At 40.1% G+C, this 13,349-nt stretch overlaps 1 protein-coding gene across 13 annotated transcripts in view; it reads left to right on the top strand.

Moving 5' to 3' along the window:
- The window catches only part of LOC120721844 (collagen alpha-1(XXV) chain), a 152,714-nt gene extending 141,731 nt beyond the window's left edge, over nucleotides 1-10,983 (top strand). For 6 of the 13 annotated variants that reach the window (XM_040012507.1, XM_040012505.1, XM_040012498.1 and 3 more), the window contains 8 exons: nucleotides 12-47; nucleotides 606-659; nucleotides 1,219-1,272; nucleotides 1,401-1,427; nucleotides 2,255-2,308; nucleotides 4,771-4,857; nucleotides 7,595-7,633; nucleotides 8,707-10,983. In XM_040012507.1, the coding sequence (XP_039868441.1) occupies nucleotides 12-47; nucleotides 606-659; nucleotides 1,219-1,272; nucleotides 1,401-1,427; nucleotides 2,255-2,308; nucleotides 4,771-4,857; nucleotides 7,595-7,633; nucleotides 8,707-8,733 (378 nt within the window). In that variant the 3' untranslated portion in view covers nucleotides 8,734-10,983. Of the gene's footprint in view, nucleotides 1-11; nucleotides 48-605; nucleotides 660-1,218; nucleotides 1,273-1,400; nucleotides 1,428-2,254; nucleotides 2,309-4,770; nucleotides 4,858-5,145; nucleotides 5,224-7,594; nucleotides 7,634-7,953 lie in introns of all 13 variants that reach the window. The other 7 variants (XM_040012497.1, XM_040012499.1, XM_040012502.1 and 4 more) reach the window with 7 other exon arrangements.
- Nucleotides 10,984-13,349: the final 2,366 nt, after the last annotated feature.

The raw sequence follows: 13,349 nt of genomic DNA, 5'->3' as shown, positions 1-13,349 counted from the left end.
TAACCACACAGGGAGCCTCCGGCTTGGACGGCAAGCCTGGAATTAGGGTGAGTGCCATGTGACCAAGAGGCTTCAGCACCTAACTCGTACAGTATCTACTTCGACAGTATCCCCTCCATACAGTCCCCTCATTCTCCTATTTTTCTTTTTGTTCAGCCATGCCACCTCATACTGTTTATATCATTTTTACCAAAAAAGACAGTTTTGTTTCCATTTTTGTTTTCTTTTCGATTTTTATAGCTCAGAAAAAAAGACTGTCCGCACTCACTTCAGCTCAGAGGACTGAGACCATACGCAGCACTGTTAGAGCAGGCATTTCAAGGCTCTTGTTTTGTCCCGTGTTGCATTAACTGAGCATTAACACACACTCATACATTAACTGTGTCAGCAGCGTAAATGTCCTTTGTGGCCAATGCACGTCTTACACTTCTGTGTGCTGGTTGTAGGTCAAACCAGGAGTATTATATATATATACATGTATAAATATATATGCGGAGGCTATATGTGGCTTTTGCTACCATTTGCATTAACCTTAATTATTCTGAAACACGTGCTTATTCTAACCCAAGGTTGTAAACTCACCATGATAACACTGTTTTCTGCAGGGCATGGATGGGCCTCCAGGTCCTGCTGGTCCAGCTGGGCCGAAGGGGGATATTGTAAGATCAACATTTCATTTCTTCTATCTTACTGATGATACTCTGCATTAACGGCAGACCGCTATATAGTGACCGATTATTGACCGACATTAGATGTTTGTCAATATAGCATCCGCTTTTTATAATGGCCAATAAATTAAAATTAATTATATAAATAAAGAAGAGATTATTCAGCAGCGAGAGTTGCTGTGGTATAGTTTGTCCACCAGAGGGCACTCTGCCATTCCCCTGTTAGCACAGTAGTGCTACATTAACCAACTGATCAGAGTCAAGCAGAGTGTAAATGAGTAATCCATAACTTCAAGTGGCAGGAAAACAAGATTATAAATTTTACTGTCATGTTATCATAGAAAGGACTCGTAAATAACTGCTTGTAAAAAGTATTCAGGAATCTATATTGTGTCTGAAAGGAAAAATATCGTCTCATTTATCAGATTATCAGAGTTGTAAATCACTAAATATCCATATTGGTGTTAAAAAATCTCATATATCGGTTGGTCCTAATTCATTTAACCTTTTACCTGCCATTGTAAGTACAACACTGATGTATTTAAACTAGGGTGAGAAAGGAGCACCAGGTGAGCCAGGGCCAAGAGGACCCTATGGACTACCTGTGAGTTTGAAATAGTTCAATGCCTACATTTACGTTGTATTTTTTGTTACAAAAAATAAAAAAAATGTATTGATACAGTGTGAAATACATATTTTTGATCATAATACGGCTCATGTCTCTATTTGCAGGGAGCTGCTGGAACACCAGGCTTGGATGTGAGTCTGTTTGACTTTCTTTTAGTTGTTTTTAACAAGAAAGTTTGAGGAAAAAAGAATTAGTGATGAAAACAGGAATCAAACCGCTTCTTCTGGTTGAGGAATACTTAGGAAAAAGCTTTAAAATATATATTTTAAATCTCAAAACAAGAAGAAAGTGTAACTCCACAGAATCTGATGCAGCATTATTTAAAATGTCCATAATTTAGTTCCTGAATACGAGTTGTAAAGCACCAAATGATATACAGAAAGAAAGCCAACCCATACCTGAAAAACACTTTGTATAACAGAGGAACGCCTCATCAAATCTGCCTCATATGTTCCACATTTTGCAAATCTCCATATCACAAGTTGATAGCATGATATACCATAATAGCATCAGTCATTTCAGGCACTTTTTGTTCATTTGTGCTGCTTTTTGTGGATAATAAGTACTCCTCCTTGCCTGATGCTAATTATCTTATTAGTGAATGATAGAAAGATGGCTGATTGATCTTCTAAAAGTTCTCATACACTGTGTGTTCAATTCAGTAAGCGTTGTTGTCCGTAAATTGGTCTGGTTACGGAGCCCTTTAGAGATCTCATTTAGAAGTTAACTACATAAATATAATTTTTTGTTTTACACCCAGCTATTTCTTCTTCTTTTGGTCTTAAGTTTTAAAGCTTTCAGTTTTAAGTTTGATTGAAAATGTCTTGCTTTTAGCGTTGCAAGGGCAAGATAAGCCTCTTATGTCTGTGCGTGTCAAAGGCGAGCACAGCTCGTCACACGCCGACCTTGGTCGGGACCCCTGTGCGTCAGATTTTAATGTGGAGTTGTGCTTTTACAGGGGTTGCCAGGCTTAAGGGGAGAAAAAGGCGACGTTGGGGAAAGAGGAGAAAAGGTAGATGTAGATATACTGTAACGGCTCATTAATAACTACATAGAAGGCTGATGTCAATGGACAGTGACAGGATGCTTTAGAGCTATAATATCAATAATTGAAGTACTGACATTATTAAACCACAGTAGCTGACTACAGTACATTTTAATTTGCTAATTTCATTAGCCATTATTATCCTAATGAGCTTCCTTTACAGATACTGTGAACATGTTTTGCTTGGGCTCAGTCTTTTGTACAGCAGTTGTGCCTCCTCGACAGATGGACTCAAGAGCCAATTGGATAATAGCATCCTATAATGGCAGTCCTCCATTGCTTAAAGTGTCATCCAGTCCTCTCAAACCAGCTTTTGTTCTCCACTTTTGAGTGATTTGCCATCTCATCAAATCCAGTGTCATTCTAAGTCATTTAAAGCTGATTTTGATGTATTAGCCCAAACAAGTCCATTGACAACAGGCTCTTAAAATTCATGCTTATTTATTTTCTGTTGTTTCCACGCATGGACATAAACTTGAAGCATTTCACCTTGAGTTGCTGAGCCTGTTGGTAATCCTTTCCCTGCTTGTGTTTACAGTAGTCTGTAGCTTTCAGTGTTACTTGTGTGTGTCTCTGCACCACTAACAGGCATGATTTGTTCAGCAGATGTCTTTAAGAAACTGTATCCTATATAAAGACGCTTTGCTGCTCCGTGGCGTGTTCTGTGAATCGTCGTGTTTACCGACAATTTCTAACGCACAACAGATTGTAGCGCTGCGCCTCTTTAGTGTATTTGTACAGGTAGCGTCTGATAAGAATCTGGCAGAGTGTGGATGATACACAATAATCAAATACTTACACTTTTAATGAGTTATGGGTGGTAGCTATGAGTGCTAATAACTTGCATGAACTCAATTCAACATACGTTACCACTTCAAAGTTTGGGGTGACTTTAAATTCATATTTTATATGTATTTTTCATTATAAATCATTTATTATGTTTAATGGAATTTCTACACAGGCTCATTTTCAACCACTTCAAACAAATCTATCGTATTACCTGATGAGGGTTCATCTAACTGATAATGTTTGCATAGCTGAAAACTGTTGTGCTGATTAAAGCAACACATGCTGAAGAGCAATAAAGGCTGAAATAGGCTTCATACAATAATGTGTCACGAAGCTGCCCGTGAGACATCTGTTTCTCAAAATAGAGATTCTGATGTACTTCTCCTCCAAGTACAGCAGTTCACTGAGGCCTTCCCAACTCTTATTCTCTTATTATTCATTTTCAGGTGTTCTGTGAAGGGAGAAGTACACATATGTTATGAAATCCATCACAGGAACACTTTAACTTCTCCATCTTCTTCCAGCTGCTGTCTTTAGTGGCCACCACATGCCTTCATCTTACCTTAAATGAAGCATTCTCGTCTGTCACGCTGACCCTCTGCATGACCTCCTTCACATTGACACTCTCTCCAAACCATACATGAAAGCAAGTCTAACCATTTTGTAAACCTTCCCTTTCAATAATCTCCACCCACTCCACCCTGCCTGTATTATCTTCTTCACCTCTCTTGTGCATTGTCCATTGCTCTCGATGGTTGACCCCAGGTATTTAAAGTCATTCACAGAAGAGATGTCACCTTGCATCTCCACTCTTACACCTGCTTATTTCTTACACCTACTCGTATTCTGTTTTGCTTTTACTAACTCTCATTCCTCTTCACTCCAGAGCATACTTCCACCACTACAGGCACTCTTTTACCTGCTCTCATTATAGATCACGCTCTCATCTGCAAACATCACATGAACCCTCTTTCAAAGGGCAGAAAAAGCTTTTTTTGAGGCTGTTTTTGCTCTTTGCATTAGGTAACACAGTGGGAATGTGAACTGAAACACAGAAGAGATGTCTGTGACATATCTGACTGAAAATTAATTAACTATTCATTTATTATAAATTATTTCATTTATTTCTCATTAAATCTTAAATTAGATGGAAACAATGTGCTTTAAAACACCCACACATACATACTTTTACTTTGAAAATCACCCCAAACCTTTAAGTGTTGCTGTACTTTCCCAAACCTGATATTTCTAACACAGTTGATTTGAGTATGTGAAAATATTTTGTTCTACAGGGATACAGTTTGGACTTTTTCAGTGTGTAGTAAAATTTTATTCTGTCTTTCTGGAGGACTTTTTCCCTGCTACACTTTCTCATCCTTTGTGCCCTTGACATCCCTTTGGCTATGAAGTGTTTTTTCCAATTTTTCCTACCCACCTCACTACCTCCCTTTTTATGTCTACTTCCTGCCCTAAGGAATGTTTTTAGAGTAGCCGGTATTGTTTGGTATCCCCTCCTACCTAACACTGACCATGTGTCGTTCCTCTCTGTGGGCCATAGCCTCCCTTATTTAATCCCTCCTAATAGCAGTCCTTAATGTTGACAAATGCTTCTTAACTTGACCAAACCATTGTATCCACAGGGGGAGAAGGGAAAGAAGGGCAAAAAAGGGCCTAAGGGCGAGAAAGGAGAACAGGGTGCCCCAGGATTAGATGCACCCTGCCCATTGGTATGTCCCAACTGTGAGCGGTCGCTCCAAACAAGGAAGGAAGGAGCTCCCTTTGGCTGTGCTGAGAACCAGAATACCACCAAAATAACCTAAATATTAAAGCGTATTACTTTCCTAATAATTCGACTGTTCAAATGCAGAACAACAACAACATTGGGTTGGGTTCGCAAGCTCACAGGGCAGCTCCTCCCTCTCCCTCCCCTTGTGTCTGTCGCAGTGGACTGATGCAGGGGGTAAGGGTCGTCCACCTCTCTCTCAGTAACACTCCGAGGTCATTTTTACAAACAGGGTTTCCGGGGATTTAAGGGTGAAAAGGGGGAACCAGGGCAGCCAGGTCTGGATGGGCTGGATGCCCCATGCCAATTGGTACAGTATTTCTCTTCTTCCTAAACCTCCTACCCATGCATGCCGCTCACCTTCAGTCATTACCGAAGCAAAACCATGCATGAATCGAGAGCCTGACGAGCATGAGCACATCTTATTTTCATCACAGTTACATTTTTGTCATCATTTTTATCAATTGCTAGAAAAACAACATTCACGTGCACATACGTCACTAACATCCTGACCGCAAGCAGCCTTTTTCTTGTTTTAGGCACACCGTTAGAAACAAAATACACAAAGTAAATAAATCTGTCCCTCTAACTGAATCCTTTCATTCCTCTGAATAAAACTGCAGAAAGCATTATGCTTACTCCCTACGTCCTTCTGATTCCTCGATGAACCACTTCCCTTTTAACCTGTTGCTAACACAGACTCCTTAACTGATGAGTTACCCGTGGATCCCTCCTTTACTGTGTTAACTCTCCAACCCCTCTCTGCTTTTGTACCAATTGGGCCAGACCGTGACAAGACGAGAAATCGTTTACTCTGCTACAAATTCAGACCTACTCAATTCAAGACCTATTCGTAGAAAAATTGTCTTTTTTTCTCAAATATGTTTACAAAGCTTTTGTTTCTGAAACAATGTTGTATGTTGCATGGATATTTTAACACTATGGGTGGTAATTTAAGCGCTTAAAAGTATACAAGGAGTTCATTTTAAGATGCCATAGTGCTGTGTGTGTATAGGAACGAACCAGATCGGGTAAGAAAGCATTGAAAATGTCACAAAAATCATCTTTTTACATTACATCTGCATTAATTTACTCAAACCAGCTGCATTCATTTTATTTATTTTTTTTATCACACTTGCTTGATTTTCTTTATAGTGTGCCCACATCATGTTCTAAAATGTAGCAGCACATATAATAAGATAAATCCTGAAAGATTTTGCTGTGTATTACATGCATGATTGAATATACTCTCTTGAGGTTGCCGTTGCATGTAATAATTTAGAATATGTTATCATAATAGCCAGTGTTGCATTTAAAAAGAAAGCAAAGAAAAGCGCTGCACAGTTCATGATTCTATTCATTTTTCCAAGCACCAGGGAAGTGCAGTAGTTTCTGTAGTGTTGCTGACTTTGATAACTCAGTTGAAGTTGTGCAACTTGCATCACCGTCTCTAAACTAGTCACAGTTGTGTCAAATTCAGCAAAATGATTATACACCACCACAGTAGGTATTACAGTCATTTTTATATTCCCCCCATATTTAGAGGCTCAAAAGTAACTGGACAGCTGTTCGATGGAACTCTCGATCTGAGGTTTTAGAGTGATGCGGATGCAGGTGAAGGAAAACTATCAGAGAGAGCAAAATCTTTGGGAGGGCGTGAAGACAGAATTATTTCAAACCACACCAAAAGCACTCTCAAGGAGGCAGATGGATGTGAAAATCTACAACAAAGAGACGCTTTCATTCCTGTAAATACAGAGGGTTGCAATGCAGATTAGACTCTGACAGAAAACATCTTAAATAGCCAGCACAGCCCTGCAGAAAGTCTTTAGATGGATGAAACAAAGATGAACATGTACCAGAATGTTTGGAAGAGAAAAGTATGGAGAGGTAAAGAAACAGCTCCTGATCTGAACTATACCACGTTCACTGTCAAACACGGTGGAGGTGGCATCGTCATGTACGGCTACCAGTGGAACGAGTCACTAGTGCTGGGTGATGATGTGACTGAGGATAGTATCTGGATGAATTCTGAGGTATACTTGGCTATACTCTCAGCTCAGATTCAGCCAAATACTGCAGCCTTACTGATGACGATGCAAATAGATGATGACCCAAAGTATATTCATCCTTTTTCAGAAATGGAAATGCAGCATGTGGTTCTGTCCACAGGTTCTAGACTTCAGGCTAGACTTGGATTAAAATTATGTTAGTTTGTCCAGTAACTTTAGAGCCTCTGAAAATGGGGGGCTGTTGAATTAAAGCTGAAGTTTTGCTCTTCAGTCGCATATTGGCTACTTCATTTGATTTAAAACCGACTGTAGTGGTGCACAGAGGCAAAACTACACTATCCAGAAACTCATGGACCTAATAGTATATATACACAGCACTTAGCTGCATGCAGGTTGCACATCCTTAGGGTGGAAAGAGAGAACAAGTGTAATTACGTGGATGACTTGATGAAGTAGGAGAATGTTATTGTGTCACACTTTTAGATTTGTGCTCATTGACTGGATGTTCCAAAACATCTGGATACCATTTGTAATCTTTACCTCTGGCATAAAGGCCACTTATTTATAACCTTTTGTCATTTATTGGCGGATACATTATCACATCTCAGCGAACCTGTCCGTGCTATTTCAGATCTCATTGTTTTATTTCTGCTGCTCTTCTTTAAACAGGGCCCTGATGGTTTACCAATGCCTGGGTGCTGGCAGAAGGTAAGACAAGAACATAATTGAGTAAAATTTTATTATAAACACTGAAATTATAATTATTATTTTTATTGATTTATCTATTAGTGCGAAATCTGTTTATTTTTTCCCAGTATGATACTAATATTTTGCTCACCCGGTGTTAGTTTGTATTTATTTCATGTGGGTTTCAGCTTCTGTGTTTGCATGTTATGTTTCATTTATTGTGACTCGTTAGTCGTAGCAGTGTATTGCATCTGTGTGAAAACCACAGCGTACGACTCATGAACCGATGTGAAAACACCCATCCTCACGTCGCTCTCTCTGTTGTTGTGCTTTCCTTGCAGTGATCACTCTAACCTGAAACGCATGGAGTTTGTAAATAATGCTTCTTTTACGGTATTTATAGTTTTTTAATGGGAAAACAAGTCTAAAAGAAAAGAAGTCTGTGTGTACAATGCTACAAAAAGAGATAACTGTCCTCCCCCCCAACCCCACTGTCCGACCCCGCTGCAAGTTTCATGCTCTTTGCTGCTTCTACTCACATCGCCGTGTGGAAAAAACAACAACAACAAAAAAACCAAAAAAAAAACACGTGCGTCCGCTCTTTCACATCCACGCCGTGGTGGAGCTCAGATCCTCGGCTGGTGGCAGAACTTGTCTCTTTAGTCTTTGCATGGCTCAGACTGGAGCGTCGCAGCCCGGCCAGATTCACGGGGGGTGGTGAAAGGAGGCGTGGGAGGAGGAGGAAGTGGATGAGGTGGGATCTGGACTGGCTCCCTAACACCAAAACGCTAGGTGTTTCTGTGTTGCTTCGTCTCAACAACCTCACCACACTTTCATGCAGCACCATTCACTCAAAGACTAAAAGAAAAAAAAAAGGACTGTGCCAAGCAGAACATTGCACCCCTGCCCTCCCCACTCCTGAAAAAGCATGAGTAGTGTACTGAAACTATATTTATATGTATTGTACATACATGTCACTGTTTTGTGGTTGCGTCATGGCTTCTGCAGAAAAAACAACACTAACAAAAAAAAAGAAAAGCCTCTAGAGTTCTGAATAAGTAATTTTTTTTTTGCTTTCCTTTAATCTTCCCAAGGGAGTCACGCCATGGCTGGTAGCCTGAATGTCCCCCCAGAAAGTAAAGCTGTTGGTTATTGTTGCTTTATTGTGGTGATGCCTGCAGAGGGTACCGTATCAGCAGGTTTATCACTGTTGCACTCGCGAGGCTCACTCGGCGTCAGTGCGGTGCCTCCAAACAGGTCTCCGGACAAGGGGGGAGGGGTATGGGGTGGGTGGGTATTGGGGGGAGGTAAACTTGGCAAGCTCGCTGCACTGACAGGGAAATGAATCAGCCTCACACGGATTTGAGTTTGGACGGGCGTGCTCGGGAACCGTCTCCCAGCGTGGGAACGGACTCTGCAGGAGAGCCTCCAGGAGTCTCGCGGATCTTACGCCAAGATCAGCAGGAGCGTCTCCCTCTCCTGGCGGGCAAACGCGTGGTTTACCGAGAGCGTTGACAGAACGCGATTGATCACGTTTGTTTCTTTACTATTTTTATCTCTTTCGTTTGTTGGTTTTTCACTGCCCCTCTCTCATTTTTACACATTGTTTGTATTTTATGTATAATAGCCTTTGGTGCCTCAAGCTTTTATTCATTCCTTTATCAGAAATGTACAACTTTGTATCACATTTTGAATAATTACGATGAAGTTTGTTTTCTATTTTCTTTTGTTTTTTTGTTTTCCAGAAGGGAAAGCGTTGTAAGCTGTGGGAGGATTGAAAAGCCGCACTGTTTTTCATGTATATGTTTTTACAGGATGTTGAAACCGCATGTAGCTTCGAGCTTCACCTGAGCATACATTGAGATTGCATTCATCTTAGTTGTACAGCCACTGATCGGACTCACGGTTTTAAAGAAGCTCAATATTTGTACAAAGCACATCCGAGCATCGTCTGCAGATATGCTACTTTCTCATTTTGGACTTGTACGGGATATTATTTGTACAGTGTTGTCAGTTTGCTGCATGTTCACAGCTTATTACATACGGATTTCTTAAATACTGAAAACAGGCATCAGTTTGAGGAAGTGCAGAGCTTTGTTTAGTGGTCTTCAGTGAGATTTAGCCGAACACACACAGTATTTCAGATGAAGGCAGATTGTGTTGAATCTAGCCCGCCACACTGCTCTCTTCCACCTCACATTGTCTTAAATATGTTGAAAAAGTGTTACAATGCAAGAAAAGCTCAATTTGGCATTTACCGCAAACTGGTCTCCTTCCATTAGTTCACCGCAGTCTAACTGGTGGCCGGTTAACATCACATTCCTCATCAGATGGAGCAAATCAAAAAAAGTGAATGGAGCAGTAGGTTTATTTTTCACCATGGCTTATACATCCTTTCACGTTCCCTATCTTTATCTTGCCTTTTGACATAGTAGGTGCTGTGTAGGGTTTTCTTCAACATTAGAATCGTTTGCTGTCAGAGCCGATGTGAAACAAAGTAAAACAAACCTGTTGTGATGCAGCAGCAGCCGCCAGTGGATCCGAAAGGATTTCCACCCACGTGGTTTCTGTGTGACGTACAGCTCATCTCACCATTTTAAAAGAATGGATGCACATCAGTGTAGGTTCTTACGGTGCTACCTGATAAGCAGGTCAACAGCAGTTGATGCGCTCTAACAGTGGCGAGAACTTACACGAGCAGTTTCTTTATTGTTGGAGTTTTATGTGTGTAACAATTTCAAGGGTTTTTTTTGTGCATATATTTGTGTATTTTTGTCTCAGTATTTTAAGTGGTACATTATTTATTTTTCTATGATTTCTTAAATGAAGGCATTTTGGTTCTGAACAGCATTCCTTTCGGTTCTGACGTGGGTTTCCGCCGTTCATACGAAGAGTTTCGGGTCACGCTGAGGCATCGCGAAGCTGCGAAGGAGCTCTGTAGTGGGGCGTCACAGATCGGTGTGTAGTCACTGTGCATTTACTTCAACTTATAGGCCTTACCATGACATACATCCGCTTTTATTAATTTTGTGTGTCAGAAAAAGCTAGTACTGAAGGCCTGAATGTTGACGGGCACAGCCAATGCAACAGTACACAGCTGAACATGACCGCCTTTTTTCTCTCTCACGCTTTCTCTTTGCATTGAATGTAGTTTGATATATGTATAGTGGATTATTAATGTACTGTGTGTGCTCATTTGGCATAAAGTGCAATTTATACTTTAGTTAATGTGTGTAACGTCAAATGCAGCTGAATTATCGCATTAAAGTGATTTCTGTAGCTACATTTGTTCGGTCATGCTACCCTTTATACCACTACCTGGGGACATTTTTTATTTTTTTTTAAACTTTATTCACCAGAAGACAATGAAACATATGTAAACACAGACCCTCAAATTAGATCATATTTTTTTGCTTAAAGTTGCCCCTTCACTTATGTTTTTAAAGTGTTACTTCCACTGTGTCGTATTTACTATGTTTTTATTCTATGTTTTTATTTCCAACCTTTGTTACAGTATTTGTTCTCACAAGGTGCTGTATTCTTAGCATGTGCAGCTAATTTTTTTAAATAGACTTTTCTATTTGATTGATTTTGTTTGAGTTTTGTGTTTATTTGTTGAAGTTAAAGGTTTTTTTTTTTTCCTGCTATCAGCAGAAGTGCCAAACAGTTTATTCCTGTATGGGTGTTCACAGACCTGGCGAGAAGCTCCTTAATGAGTCAGCATCAAGTTTTAAGAATCTGTATTCTTGTGTTGCCTCATGTCAGTCATTACAACATGAGTGAGTAGGAGGAGGAGAATGGGGGAGCAGCCACAGTGCTCTTCCTCCTTGATGTTGTGAAAGACGCTGGTTTCTCATGAGGGTGTGTTGATGCTCCAATGCACAGCAGCCTTGCTGACGTAATTCTGTTGCCACATAAATGCAGACTGTAGCGAAAATTTTAAGAAAACTTCATTCTGTGACTTATTGGAGTTACGATTTTAATTTGGGGGGGTTGTGGTAAATGTTCAGTTTCTGCTCTGCATTGGTATTTCTTGTGTTTTTTTGCCCACTTGGTTGAGATTTCTTTGAAGAGCCTTGTGTTCACTCACTATATTTCAAGTTGACATTACATATGACTGTACTGTTGGAGCCAAATAAACACAGTCTTTCAAATACACTAAATGGTGGACTTTCCCTTTATTTGTTGTTTCCAGTTACCTGTTAAACATTTTCATCCTTTTTTTTCTTTACTGGTTGACCAGTTCAGGGTTGCAGGGGGCTGTAGGTTATCCCATATATATCCACATATGTCTTGTACTATGTATATAGTCATATAGTACAAGACATGGTGTAGATCCCGGACATGTTGCCAGTCTATCACATGATTAATACAGAGTGACAGTCATTCACAGTCAAATTTACATCCACGGCCACTTTAGAATCACCTATTAACCTAACATGCATGTCTATGTCAGTAGCTATTCTACCTTCGCTAACAACGACAAACTACAAGATATATTAAGTAGACATGGTCAAGATTCAAATGAAAAGGGAAGAAAGGTGTTTTTTAAGTGGCATCGTTGTTGGTACGAGAAAGGCTGTCTAGGTATTTGAGAGACTGCTGATCTTCTGGGATTTCCCACACAACCATCACTAGGGTTTACAGAAAATGGTCTAAATATCAGTGGTGGAAGTTCTCTGGGTGAAAATGACTCGTTGATGCCAGACGTCAGAGGAGAACAACAGGCAACAGTAACTCAAATAATCAGTGGTTACAACTGATGTTTGCAGAAGAGCATCTCTGAATGCACAACCACTCAAATCTTGAAGCAGATGGGGCGCAGCAGCAGAAGACCACATCTTGTGTAAGTCCTTTTAGCTACAAAAAGGAAACTGAGGCTACAATTCATACAAGCTCACCAATATTGATCAACAGAACACTGGAAAAACATCACTTGGTCAGATGAGTCTTGATTTCTTTGATGACATTGGGATAGTTGGGCCAGAATTTGGCGTAAACAACATGAACCATGGATCCACATAGAGCAACTGCATAAAAGTTTAATTGAAGTGGATGAACATTAAGGTTACATGCGTGGTCATTTTGCAGTCTTGTTCCAAGCAAATAAACAATTTACTGGTGTCCTACCTGAATGTTACAAACAAGCCGAACAGTGCTGACTGCTATATTGTGCATGTCCGAATTTACAACATTATCATTTAGTTCCCTCAGTAAGTTTATACAGGTACACATGCACAACATGTTTTTAACCAGTGATTTATTCAATGATTCAATTGTTTAAATAAATTAAACATTTGACTCATTCTCATACTGAAACTGACACCTTACCTCTAGTGACAGGATTTGCATTATTCAAATAGGACCTTTTAAAAAAATTAGTTTGTCTATATTATTTTATGTATGCACATTCAGAATTGTCCATGAGTATTTTTTTATCCATGTATTTGAAGGTATTATTTCTCAATTCAAAAGAAGTAAAAACAGGTGTGTTGTTTTCACCCTGGTCTTTGCAGAAACGGTTCAGCCTGAGCTCAGCGGCGGCTTTCAAAACGGTATGTTGTTTACAGATTGTGTGTGTGTGTGTGTGTGTTTTTAATGCTTGAAACTTTTACCCGTGAAAGTGTAGGCTAGCTTGCGAAGTTTGAGCATTTTTGACCACTTTCAGTTTCCATACAGCTCTGCAGCGCGAGCGCCGCGCCAGCTGCGGTACAGTAGTGCACTTGCGCGCGCGCGT

The sequence above is a fragment of the Simochromis diagramma genome, unplaced genomic scaffold (genome assembly GCF_900408965.1).
Source record: "Simochromis diagramma unplaced genomic scaffold, fSimDia1.1 OVJJ01000604.1, whole genome shotgun sequence".
NCBI lineage: Eukaryota > Metazoa > Chordata > Actinopteri > Cichliformes > Cichlidae > Simochromis > Simochromis diagramma.
The sequence above is the reverse complement of the archived record's forward strand: the minus strand, read 5'-3'. Positions and strand labels throughout refer to the sequence as shown.